This window comes from Trichosurus vulpecula, chromosome 7 (genome assembly GCF_011100635.1).
Source record: "Trichosurus vulpecula isolate mTriVul1 chromosome 7, mTriVul1.pri, whole genome shotgun sequence".
Lineage (NCBI taxonomy): Eukaryota > Metazoa > Chordata > Mammalia > Diprotodontia > Phalangeridae > Trichosurus > Trichosurus vulpecula.
Window position 1 is genome coordinate 59744327 of NC_050579.1, and position 11671 is coordinate 59755997.

Here is an 11671-nt window from a genome sequence, read left to right on the forward strand (position 1 = left end):
GAAATTAAGAATAGTAAATAGAGAATGGAGAATACAAGAGAAGGTTGGGGGTTAGTGGAAGGGGCTAGGGTTGGAGGAGGAGGTAAGGGCTTATCTAGCCAAGAAGAACCAATCCACAAGCATCTCAGGCAGTGGCTTGTGCTGATTGGCTAGCTTCTCTATGACCTCACAGTCACCTAACAATGAAGAATTCCAAAGAGATAGCCAAGAAATGGGTTTGGTAAGAGTAGAGCCAGAAGGACATTCAAGGGGTAAGGGAGGAGGAGAGACAGTCAAGGGAAAGGGGTGCAGCCTTGGCAGGGGCCATGAAGACTCAGGAGGAGGAAGGGGGCCAAGGAAACATCCACCATAACCAATAGGCTACGTGATTTGAGGAGGAGCTCATGTCTGACCAATGAACTAAGGAGAGTAGGGTCCAGTACCAGGGACAAAGGACAAATCAGAAAGAAGAGGAGTGAAAAATCTGAAAAATCCGAAGAAAATCGAAAAGGAAGAAGAGAGCCTAGACCATGCCCCTAGGTCATTCCAGCAGGTAGTGATGCCTTTAGCCATAAGTCTATTACATATATTCACTGCTTCTGGCCCGCCAGCCAAGGGCATAGCATCTCATCACCCTAGAGTGAGCTCAGGAGCTCACAGCCATGTATACTAAGTCTAGAAATGGCTGGGGCATTAAGGATGGACTAACCCTCTCTTTGGTGTCTGGGATACCTAGTTCTTTTCTTATGGGGATATGAAGCACTGAAATGGGTTCTAAGAGGTTTCCCTAAAAAACTTTTAGAACAGGAAAGACACTACAACTCTGTCCCCCAGCAACAACTCTGCTTAGATTCTCCATCCATCTGAACTGGTTTAGATGTACATCTTTCTAGAAACAGGAGAAATGGACCAATTGGTCACTTAGGTTCTTTCAAGCCATAGGAGCTCACCACATTAGATTACCTATGACATAAGCTTCCCTCTGTGGGCAAAGATCATTGAGAGTAGACTGGAAGGATAGGCCAGGGTGGCAGTAATCCACTTAGAGAAACCTTCTACAATTCAAGTTATTTTGAATTGGGGAGGGAGGAGGGATAGCAGCAATATTAAGTTTTCATCTCCATTCCCCACCCCCACCAGAAGTCAATGATTTATTTTATATCTTCCACGACCTCAGAGGATACAAGGGAAAATTGGGCTGAGCACCAACTTCTTGCCCCTTGCCTCTCCTAAGTCTGGAGCAGTGAACAACTACCCCACACATTCCTGTCAGCACACCCCTGGCCCCAGTAGTGGGTGAAAGCAGCATTTTACAGAGGAAAGAGATTTGAGCTTGGGGATTCAGGAGACCTGGGCTCCAGTCCTGACTGTGCCCTGGATTCTTAAACTCTCTGAGCCTCAGTGGGTGATCTCCAAGATTCCTTCCAGCTCTGCTATTCAATTACACATCAATATAAAAAAAATGGGATAGAGGCTGGGATTTCATTGGCACAGAGACCGCTGGAGCAAGGAAATTCTCTCCACCAGGGCAGGTTGGCACCTTCTATGCCACTTAGAGTCTTAGGACCCTGAGAGGTTAAGCAATTGGTCAGCTATTATATCTCAAAGGTGAGGCTTGAGCCCAGATTTTCCTGGCTTTGAAGCTGGGGCTCTATCTACTATGCTCCTCTGTCTCTCATCCATATAGCATTCAAAAAAAAGATACACTTCCTGGTAGTGAAGCACTTCTCTCCTTACCTTCACACCGCCATGCCCTGCAACTTGCATATGTATGTGTGTTTACATGTACATATACATGCCTATATGTGTGTGTATGTATGTATATATATATATATATATATATTATATAGTTTGTTTTTATAGGACTAAATGCATTTACATAGTGCTTTAATTGTTCTCTTTCTTCCAAGGCTAATTCTCATGCCCACGTTGACCCTTCCTCTCCCACAGGTCCCGTCGCCATAGCCGTCTCAATACCACGCATCAGCCCACTGTGCTCAGTGGCTGGGGTGCTCCTCCAGGCAGAGACTGGAGCCATAGGGCTATGTGTGGCTGCCCATACCACTGTGAGCCACCAGAGGAGAGAACAAGCTCTCGACCAGTCCACGGACTCGTCAGCAGGTGGTGGGGGGAGCCCCAGTGACTGAGTGGGAATGGGGGAGGCTTGGCATAAATGGAGAATTTGAGCCCGATGTGCAGACTAGAGAAGGTCTTCTCAGAGGTTTCTTCTCCCCACCTTCCCATACCCTCACTCCCTACCCTACAGGGGAAGATTAGGAAAGAGCTGTGGATAATGTGGGTGCTGAACAAAGAGCACTGTGTGGAGACCAAGGCCAAAACCTTTCAATGGCTGAAGGCCTGGGAAATCTGAGCTACTGATGGGTAGAGGGAGGCTTGGAATCTCCATCAGTGTTTCTTTCTTCCTGTAGACTGTATGCTCCTAGAGGGCAGGGACTATTTAATTTTTGTATGTGTCTTTTTATCCTTAGCACAGTGTACTGGGTACTTGATAAAAGCTTACTGATTAATTCCTTGATGGAATTAGGAATCTGAGAATCCAGCTCCCTACTAGTCCTTGGCCCAAAAAACTGCTATGAAAGGACAAAAGAATCATAGATTTAGACTTGAAACGGACCTTGAAGGTCAAGGAGTTCACCCCCCTCATTTCACAGATGAAGAACTGTCTTTAGGCACATAGAGGTTAAGTGATTTTCCTATGGTCATGCAGCTAGTAACTGTCTCAGGTGGGTCTTCATGACTCCAAATCCAACTTTTTATGCACAACACCATGTGACTCTCAGATTGGGGACTGGAAGCTGGAGGGCATTTTTCCTAAGCTGCCTGGATCCTCTCATGAGCTCCTTCTGTGAACCCAAAGACCAAGATCCAAGAACTGTGGAGACTGAGCTACAAGGCAAAACATGGCTCACCTGGGATTGAGGCACATTTGACCACTGACTAGCAGTGCAACTTTGGCCAAATCACTTCACCTCTGTGGGACCTGGTTTCTTCGTCTGTAAAAATAAAGGGCTTCATGAGCTCTAAGGTCCCTTCCACCTCTAAATCTGTGAGTAGATGCACTCTAAGGTCCCGTGTAGCTCTGATATCCTGTGCTTTTTGCACCCAGGCAGCCATCTCGGGAGTCATCTGGCCTACCCTGCCGGCTCCCCTGCAGGGGTTGGACTCCGGAGCTTCAGCCTACGCTACCAAACCGTCATCACTTTCATTTCCCCAGTGCGACTGGGCGATCTCATGGATCCCACTCCAGAGCAGGTACCAGGCAGGGCTGGCCCAGGGAAGGTAGGATGGAGAGGATAGGAAGTACCCTCACCTCCCTGCCCCCACTTAGCCATCCCTGAACACATCCACTGTGCACAAAATCCTGTGAGGAAACAGTTGCTAGGGCACTTCTACATCATCACCTCCTCCTTCCCCCTTTCCTGCTGAAGCACTGAACTGGGAAGTAGATAAAGCTTATCGTTGGTTCCTTTTCCTACTGGTCATTTGGGCACTTGGTTCCCTCCTTCATGATGCCTCCTGATTGCCTAGGAATCCCAAAGGTGGCATCCCAGTCAGGCAAGTCCTCTCCCATAAGCCATATCTTTCTCTTTCCTGCCCCCCTCAAATCAAAGCTTATCTATTTTATCTGAACTCCATCTCACAGACTCTCCTCTACGTGACCATGGAAAGCAATGGGGGCATTTGAGCAGACAGAGCAGTCTATGGTTACATAAAACTAAGCCTTTTTTTATCTTGTCCTATGATTATACGCATGTAGAGAATTTCCCATGTGGAAACTTTTTCCGCTGATGTAGATAGGGAGCTCATCAGCAAATGCCAGTCTTAGAAAGTTGCCTAGGATACTGAAAAAAAAAACTTAGTGTCAAAGGCAGAACTAGAATTCAGTTCTTCTTGACTCCAAAGCTGGCTTTCTGGGTCAGTACACCAGGCTATCTGGTGCTAAAATCTTAAGCCAGTTAAAATACATATGACTCCAATATAGATGGTAGTACTTTCATAACTTAGTCAAAAGGATATTTGGGGAGCGCAGGAAGCACTTATTAAGCACCTACTATAAGCCAACCACTCTTCTAAGTGGTTTAAAAATATATCATCTGATCCTTACAGCTCTGTGAAGCAGGCACTATGATCTTCATTTTACAGTTGGGGAAAATGAGACAGACAGAAGTTAAATGACTTACCCAAAGCCACATAACTAGTAAATATCTGAGACTGGATTTGAACTCACTTTGGCCTGACTCTAGGTCTGGGATTTTATCTACTGTGCCCATTAGCTGACAAGCAGATCTTTCAGTGTGTGCCAGATTATAGCAGTTACACAGGGCCACCACCCTCAATTCTGTCATCTGTCCACCCTCAGTTAAGCAGTGTGATAGATAGAATGCTAAACTTAGAGCCCGGACAGCCTGAGTTCAAATTCAGCCTGAGACACTCACCAGCTGTGTCACTGTGGGCAAATCACTTAAACTCTCTGTTTCTCAGTTCCCTTATCTGTAAGATGGGCACAATAATAGTAACCTACCTCCCAGGGTTGTTGTCAGGATCAAATGAGATCCTATCTGTAAAGCACTTTGCAAACCTAAAAGGGCTATATAAATACTAGCTATTATTTAAGCATGGAATAAACCCTAAGACTTGGGGTATTGTGGGGTGGGGGTAGGAAGGAAGATGCCCCATGAAATTATCCTGTGACACATTTAGGAGGCCGTGGGGTCTACAGAATGCAAAGCCCAGGGCCCGAGTGCCCCCCACTCCCATCCAGACTGGGGGCATATCCTCAGACATCTTGCCAGACTCCACAAACAGATGGTGAGAGCCCTGTGGTGGGGGTTGGAGGGGTGAGGGAGGCAGTTGGATATCTGCCTTGTGAACTCAGAGGGAAGCTGCAATCTTTATACTTGGCCTAATAAGTGTGGTTTAGCAGTGGCCCGGCAGCCTGGGGCAGGGTCGGTCCTCTGAGGAGGTGTTGCCCAGTTCTGCCCAAACCGAGTCACCGAATTTCAGAGTTGAAAAGAGACCTTGCAGGTCAGCCCATCCAATCTATAGCTGAACAAGGATCCTTTCTACCATGTCGCAGGTGGCCTATACCCTCCACTTTATCAGCAGCCTGGGTCTTCTCGTCTCTTCCGCATTCCTCCTCGCTATACCCATTATCGGGGACCTCAAAACTATCCAGATCATCAATACTTTTATCCATCTTCATCTGAGCTTCTGCCTTTTTCTCTCCCATCCTCTCTTCCTCGCCGGAATACACTGGACCCTTAGTGAGGTAGGTGATTTCTCTCTCTACTCCTCTCACCCTATCTCCCTGCCCTTCCCCATGGCCTCTGATGGTTTTTTCATCTCCGCCCATCCAAATGATGAGTCAGACTGGGTTTTCATTCATGATGACCCTTCCCAAATGCCTAAAGCCCAAATCAAGCCCATTTTTCCTGTACCCAAAACTCAGATTACCTTAACTCTTAGAATACCAAGGTATAGTTGCTAGCCATGGTGGTACATGTCTATAATATCTGCTAATAGTGAGGCTGAAGTTGGTAGATTGCTTGAGTTTGAGAGTTCAGAGCTACAATGGACTGAAGTCAATTGGGTGTCTGTATGCATAACAATATAGTGAGCCTCTGGAAATGGGGAGCTACCAGGCTGCATTAGCCTAGGTTAGAAAATGGAGCATGAGGTCAAGCTTGTGAGAGGGTGCTCTACTCCCAGTCTGGGGGGGGGGGTGAGAGAGGAGGGGGGAGGAAGGACAGAAAGAGAAGGGAAGGAAGGAAGGAAGGAAGGAAGGAAGGAAGGAAGGAAGGAAGGAAGGAAGACTCAGACCCAGCATGTTGTTGTCTCTGCCTAAGCCCACCTTCTTTGGACTTACCTCTCCTTGGAGTCTTGAAACATTCCCTTGTTTCTCTCCACACTTAACCATGCTTCTCCAATCCCTTTCTACAGTCAATCCACAATTCCTCAGCCTCCATAGGATTTGTGACTTCCTAGGTATTGTAATTGAGGAGAACACCTTACACCTGGGCAGATTTTTTAAGAGTACCCTACTCCCACTGCTGAATTTCCTAGTATCCCCTTCCTCCAGGAAAGCTTCAGGGGGACAAAGGAAAACCAGATTATGGTGACTGCTCATGGAGAAGCTATTGCTTTAAAAATGTGTAGAAAATAATACCTTTCCCTGGAGAACTCCATTGCATTTTCTTACCCTGTAGAAAAGATGATATATTAATGTAGGGTTTAGAGGGACTAATGGTTGTACTTGGTCTGGAGAAATTATAAAGAGGAGTGTGATGTGTGAGACAGGAAGGTGAAAATAAAGCTTGTAGGAGAACTTTAATCCAAGAGCAGAATGAGGTGATACTCTCTGAGAACTGCAGAGATAGTCATGAGTACATTAACTGACCAAGAGCAAATAAGCTAGAAAAAGGCTTAAGAGCAAAGAAGAAAAATCTCCAAGGAGAATGTCAAGACATAGACAGAAAGGGTCTGAGGAAGATGCTAGAGAGCATTCATCTAGGATACAGGATCTAAACTTGGGGGTCTGTGAATTTTTAAAAATTGAATAGTTATTTCAACATAATTGGTTTCCTTTGTAATTCCTTTGTGAAAACATTCTTCTGAGAAGGTCAGAGTACCAAAGGCCTCTGGGGCAAAACAAAGGTGAAAGGTCCCAAAGCTAAGAGCAGAAGGTAGGAGTCAGGGTGCCTGCAAAAGAGTACTGTCCATCCAAAATTACAGGGTGCATCTAGACCTGAACCAGGAAGGGATTAGCTACCCCAAGGTCCTGGACTAAAGGAGGTTGAGTAGGGATCCAGGTTGGAACTGCAAGGTACCAGTTGACTGTATCCAGCTTGTTTCAGTAATAAGCTAACACATCTAATTTGCATATCACTTGCGCCGTCCTTCCCCCCACCACACACACAAAAATACTTTAAGTAAAATAGTACGGGTATTCTAAATCACTGTCCCAGCATTCTAAATTTGTGCTCTTCTGGAGACCCTACAGAGAAGAGGTATGGGGGAAAGTAAGGGGAAAAGACAGACACCAAGGGTGGGGCAGAAGCTCCTGGTCCCCTTGAGTGGCATCAGCAGCAACAGAGGACCACCCCTGGCCCCTTTTGCCTACAGAGAGGTAGGGGAAGTACACCTATGGGGCAGTAGGGGAAGTAGACCTACCTCAACCTGGTACCTGACTTCTCCATCATCTCCTCTCCAGGCCATGTGCATCATGATCTCCTGTATCTTCCACAACTTGGTCCTGGCTAGTTTTGTCTGGATATTCCTGGGCAGGCTCTGTTTCTACCTGATCTCCTGGAGCCTCAAGGTGATCAACTATCTCAGCACCATCCAGCTATTCAGGAAAGTGCTGAATTTCTTTGGTTATGGGATGCCTGCTCTGTACATAGGTTTATTTATTGCCATCCAGGCCCATGACATCAATAATTATAACAAGTAAGTGTTTGGGAGAGGATGGGTTATTTGTATCTATGGCTCTGGAATTTCAGAGCAAACCCTAAGCTGGGATTGGGCAAGACCCTATAATCTGTAATATCTAATAGACTATAAAATTAAGTAGGACTCATCCCACAGAACTAGGGGTAAAGCTAGTTAGTAAATAAAGTAAGTAACTAAAGCCAGTAAAGCAAGTCAAACCCATGTGATGGGGAAATGGGTTATTTAGTTGATGATTAGCCAGATTAAGCTAGCCAGAAAATGGCTAGAAAAGACCATTTTCTAACCCACAGAGACGAAAATTGAAAACTGACAGATTCTATTCCTTCTCTTAACCAGCCCTCCCTACTAGTATTTTCATATCTAGCCAAGATCCTTCCTTTCCCAAACCTTCCCCTTCCAGATTTCAAAATGCCCAGGGCTCTCAGGCTGCCATTTTCAAACCATCATTGCCTTTGTGAGCTGGCACCATGCTTTTTATTTTTCCTCTAGTGGTTTCAGCATTGGCCCCAGGCAACATTTCCCGCCCTCTCCCCACCCATTTTCCTTTTCTATGGCTATGCTAGGGCTCTTGACCTCTGGTGTTCAGATGTTCAGAATGGGTTCACCCAGGATGGAGGCTTAGAGGTTTAAGAGATGGGTGGTTTGCCCAAGACTCCCAGGGATAGCTTTCCTCTGCTTCTCTCCAGCTGTTGGATCAACCCCATCAAGGACTCAGAATGGATCTTTGTGAGTCCCATCTGCGTTTTAATAATGGTGAGTGACACCCCTTTGATCTGGCCATCTCCCCCACCCCCAAAACCACAGTGAATCATTTCCTAGCTCTGCGTACAGGGCCCTTGGCTTGTTCCGGAGTCAGAGGGCTTAAGTTGAAATCTCACCTCTAATAATTACTACTTGGGCGACCTTAGCCTCATTTTTCACGGTCTTAGTTCCCCATCTATAAAATGAGGGGTTAGACTAGTTGGTTTCGGGGTCCCTTCCAGCTCTATGATCTAGGATCCTAAGTGGGGAGAGGTACTCTCTGGGGTCGTCTCTGAAAGGGGGAATATATGGCATCTGATACCAAGTCTAAAGGGGGAAGGCATAATGCCTAGCCTTAGGGAGGGGTTGAGAGTGGGGAGGGTTTTTGGTGAGGCAGGTGTAGCACATCCCCTGCTACAGAGAAAGACTTTCTTCTTTCTGTTAAGGGTACCGTTGTCCTTCTGGTCACTCAGGTTCAAGATCTCTGTGTCATTATCATTGACTTCTCCTGCTAACTCATTTCCACATGCCCAAAACATTGCCGTATCTTAATGCTACCTCCATAACATCTATCTCCTCCTCTCTGCTCACACAACTGACACCCTACTTCAGGCCCTAACCAACTCCCTAGGACCACTACAATAACATCCTAATTAGGCTTGCTGCCTCAGGTTTTGCTCTACTTCTGTCCATCTCCCACAGTGGTTTTCCTAAAGCACAGATCTGGCTAGGTCACAACTTCTAGTGGGTCTCTGTTACCTCTAGGATCTCATATAAACTTACCTTTTTAACATTTAAAGCCCTTCACAAACTGGCCCCAATCATCCTCACTGCCCCTACCCCACATCACTCCCCTTCATTCCCAATCTGGTCCAACCAGACTGGCCACCTTATTCTTCCTCGTACATGACTCTCTAATTCCTGTTTCTCTGCCTTTGTATGGGCTAGCTCACATTGCTGCAATGCTTTTCCTTCTCAACCTCCACTTCTTAGAATACCAAGTTTTCTTCTTTTTCTTTCAAATGCCATCTTCTACAAGAAGCTTTTCCTGATTCCTCCAATTTTGAGTATCCCCAAAAGCACCTTGATCTATTTGTCTATGTACATGTTGTTTGCCCATTCTGAACTGTAAGCTTCTTGAGGGCAAAAGACTATTTTACCTTTTGTCATTGTACAGTGCCTAACAAAGAATAGCTGTTTGTGTGGCCAGACCTGTGACTCCATTGGTCTAGGGAACTGACAATGAGGAAACTCACTTTACCAATGTGGATCTAAAACTGTTAGACGATTTCTAGTCTCAAACTAGAAAGCATAAATTTTCGGCTAGACACTGATAAAACATGGAGCAGCAATGGCCCAGTAGACACCAAAACAAAAAAAAACCTTTTGGTTGCCCAAGACACTGAGGGTTTCAATGATTTGCCCAGGGTCACACAGCCTCTGTGTAGCAGAAATGAGACATGAACATATATTTCTACCTGATTCTACCTAAGATGCTTCACTTCTATACAAATATTAGCTATCTTATCTATACATACATTTATGGGAGGCAGCAGGCCATAGTGGAAAGATCACTGGACTTAGATTCAGTGTCGTGTTCAAGCTGTTGCCCCAGAACTAATTATGGGAACTTGGACAGATAGTTTAGCCCCAAATGAGGAGGGTAAGGCAGTATCCCTACATTCTTTACCCTCTCCATATCCACGACTATCTATGAAATACCATCTTAGAATAGCTGTTACTTTACAAACAGTGACAACAACAAAAAGAAACACTCATTGAAGAAGTCAAGCCTATAACTCAATAGACAATAGAAGCAAAGAAAAAGAAACTTGCCTCCAAATACATGGGGTGGCCCATGCCCTTTGCCCCAACCCATAGCAGAAGAATTCCAATTCCTGATAGGTCTCCATGATATGGAAGACGTTGTGACCTAGATCATAGATCTAAGGATGGAAGAGACCTTAACAGCCTTTTGGTCCAACTCCCTGAGAGGCCTAGAGAAATAAAGTGACTGGCCCCATGTAAGTCATAAGCTTCACAACTTTCCCGACTCGAGGATCAGCATTCTTTCCACGTTCTCTTCAGCCTCAAAAGCTGATTTCCTTTTGAGTCTATGGATTTCAGCAGAAGTTTTGCAAAGGGCCCTTGTGAGTTCTTATCCTGACAACTCCAAGGATAATCAGGGATGGATACGAAGCAAAGTTTCACTGGATAACTGGCAGGAGTCTTCCCTCTTCCCCAGACACAGAGTGGTCAACACAGTTTTCAAGGATCTGGAGTTTAGATGCCCAAACACTCCCTTCTGATGAGCATCCTGCAGAATCGGTGACATCTGAAGGGTAAGAGCTGTTGGGCAGGCTTGAAGGGTCTGAGGTCTAGGGGTGGGGACCTGACTTCAACCGATCACTCTACACACCTCTGGGGCCCCTGTACTCTTGAGATACTCAGTATGTATCACCTAGCCAGTGAAGTAGGATGTAGCTACATCACTATTTGGAGCTGGAGGAAACAGTAGGACAAAGGGACTTGGCATGGGGCAGAGGTTCCAATTGGAACCAATCAGAACCCAAGGAGGCTCAGGCAAGGCAAAGATGCCAGGGAGGGTGGAGAAGAGAGTCGAGTATGAATTTCATGCCCAAGATTCTTCTTTTCTGAGTTCCAGTTGGAGCCCTGGCCCCATTGTCATGTCAATAATAAGATCAGCAACCTCTCCTTCCCTGTCGATCCCCACTGAGGGCACCCAGGGCAGAAAAGAAGATGGGACATTTCTAAGTGGGGAGAGAAACAGGTAGGCCCAAGTCATGGCCATAGGAAGTGGGAATATGAGGTCAGGAGCAGCACCCACTCTTTACCATCACTAAGACAGGTAATATGGCAGCAAGGGTGGCATAAACTGGACCAAGAGGAGAAGACACATCTGTTGCCCTATCTCCCACCCCTTCCATAAAAAGAAAAAGGTTTGGGGGCCTGGATTAGAGATGTTACTGTAGTTCTAGACTATATTCCTGGTTCTTCTGTCCTCCTGAGATTGACCAGATATAGAGTTATCATGTATCCCTAGGAGATTCGGGTGAGGGGCATGGCGTTCCCAGGCCCCATACAATCTCAGATGAAGCTCTGAGATTATCCCTACACCAGTTTCACTTTACCACTTGCCCCCCAACTTCCTGATGCTCTCTGTTGCCTCTGCCATTTTAGGCAAAGGCCAACATCTGTTTCCTCCTTCGGTGGAATAGAGACTTAGATGGATTCTCATTTGCCCCAGGCCTGGTATCCTGCTCAAAAGTTCCTCCACAGACAGCTGAGTAAGACCCAGAAGTCTTCCTGCCAAGGCAAGGGAGGCTTCCACCTACCCCTCAATGGTTCCATCCCATCAAGATCTCACCCCCACTACCAGCAACAGATCGTCCCTCATTAAATTCCTCTTGACTCATGATGTAGGACTGTGTTCCTTTTAAATTTTCTCCTACAGGTCTGA

General features: G+C 46.0%; 1 protein-coding gene across 10 annotated transcripts; it reads left to right on the top strand.

Moving 5' to 3' along the window:
* Positions 1-214: 214 nt before the first annotated feature.
* On the top strand, positions 215-11628 carry LOC118855861 (putative adhesion G protein-coupled receptor E4P). Of its 10 annotated transcripts, none has more exons than XR_005010818.1 (9): positions 224-532; positions 1930-2100; positions 3107-3252; positions 4702-4809; positions 5078-5269; positions 7211-7446; positions 8136-8202; positions 10096-10532; positions 11459-11628. XR_005010818.1 is itself a non-coding variant. In XM_036765890.1 (9 exons), the coding sequence occupies exons 3-9, from the start codon at positions 3232-3234 to the stop codon at positions 11435-11437; spliced, it is 639 nt and encodes a 212-aa protein (XP_036621785.1). In that variant the 5' UTR covers positions 224-532; positions 1930-2100; positions 3107-3231; the 3' UTR covers positions 11438-11628. The 10 variants fall into 10 exon arrangements, 4 of the variants coding, with proteins under 4 accessions (XP_036621785.1, XP_036621786.1, XP_036621789.1 ...); XR_005010819.1 differs by having other exon boundaries at positions 10279-10532; XR_005010817.1 differs by having other exon boundaries at positions 10436-10532; positions 11392-11628.
* The last annotated feature ends 43 nt before the right edge of the window (positions 11629-11671 follow it).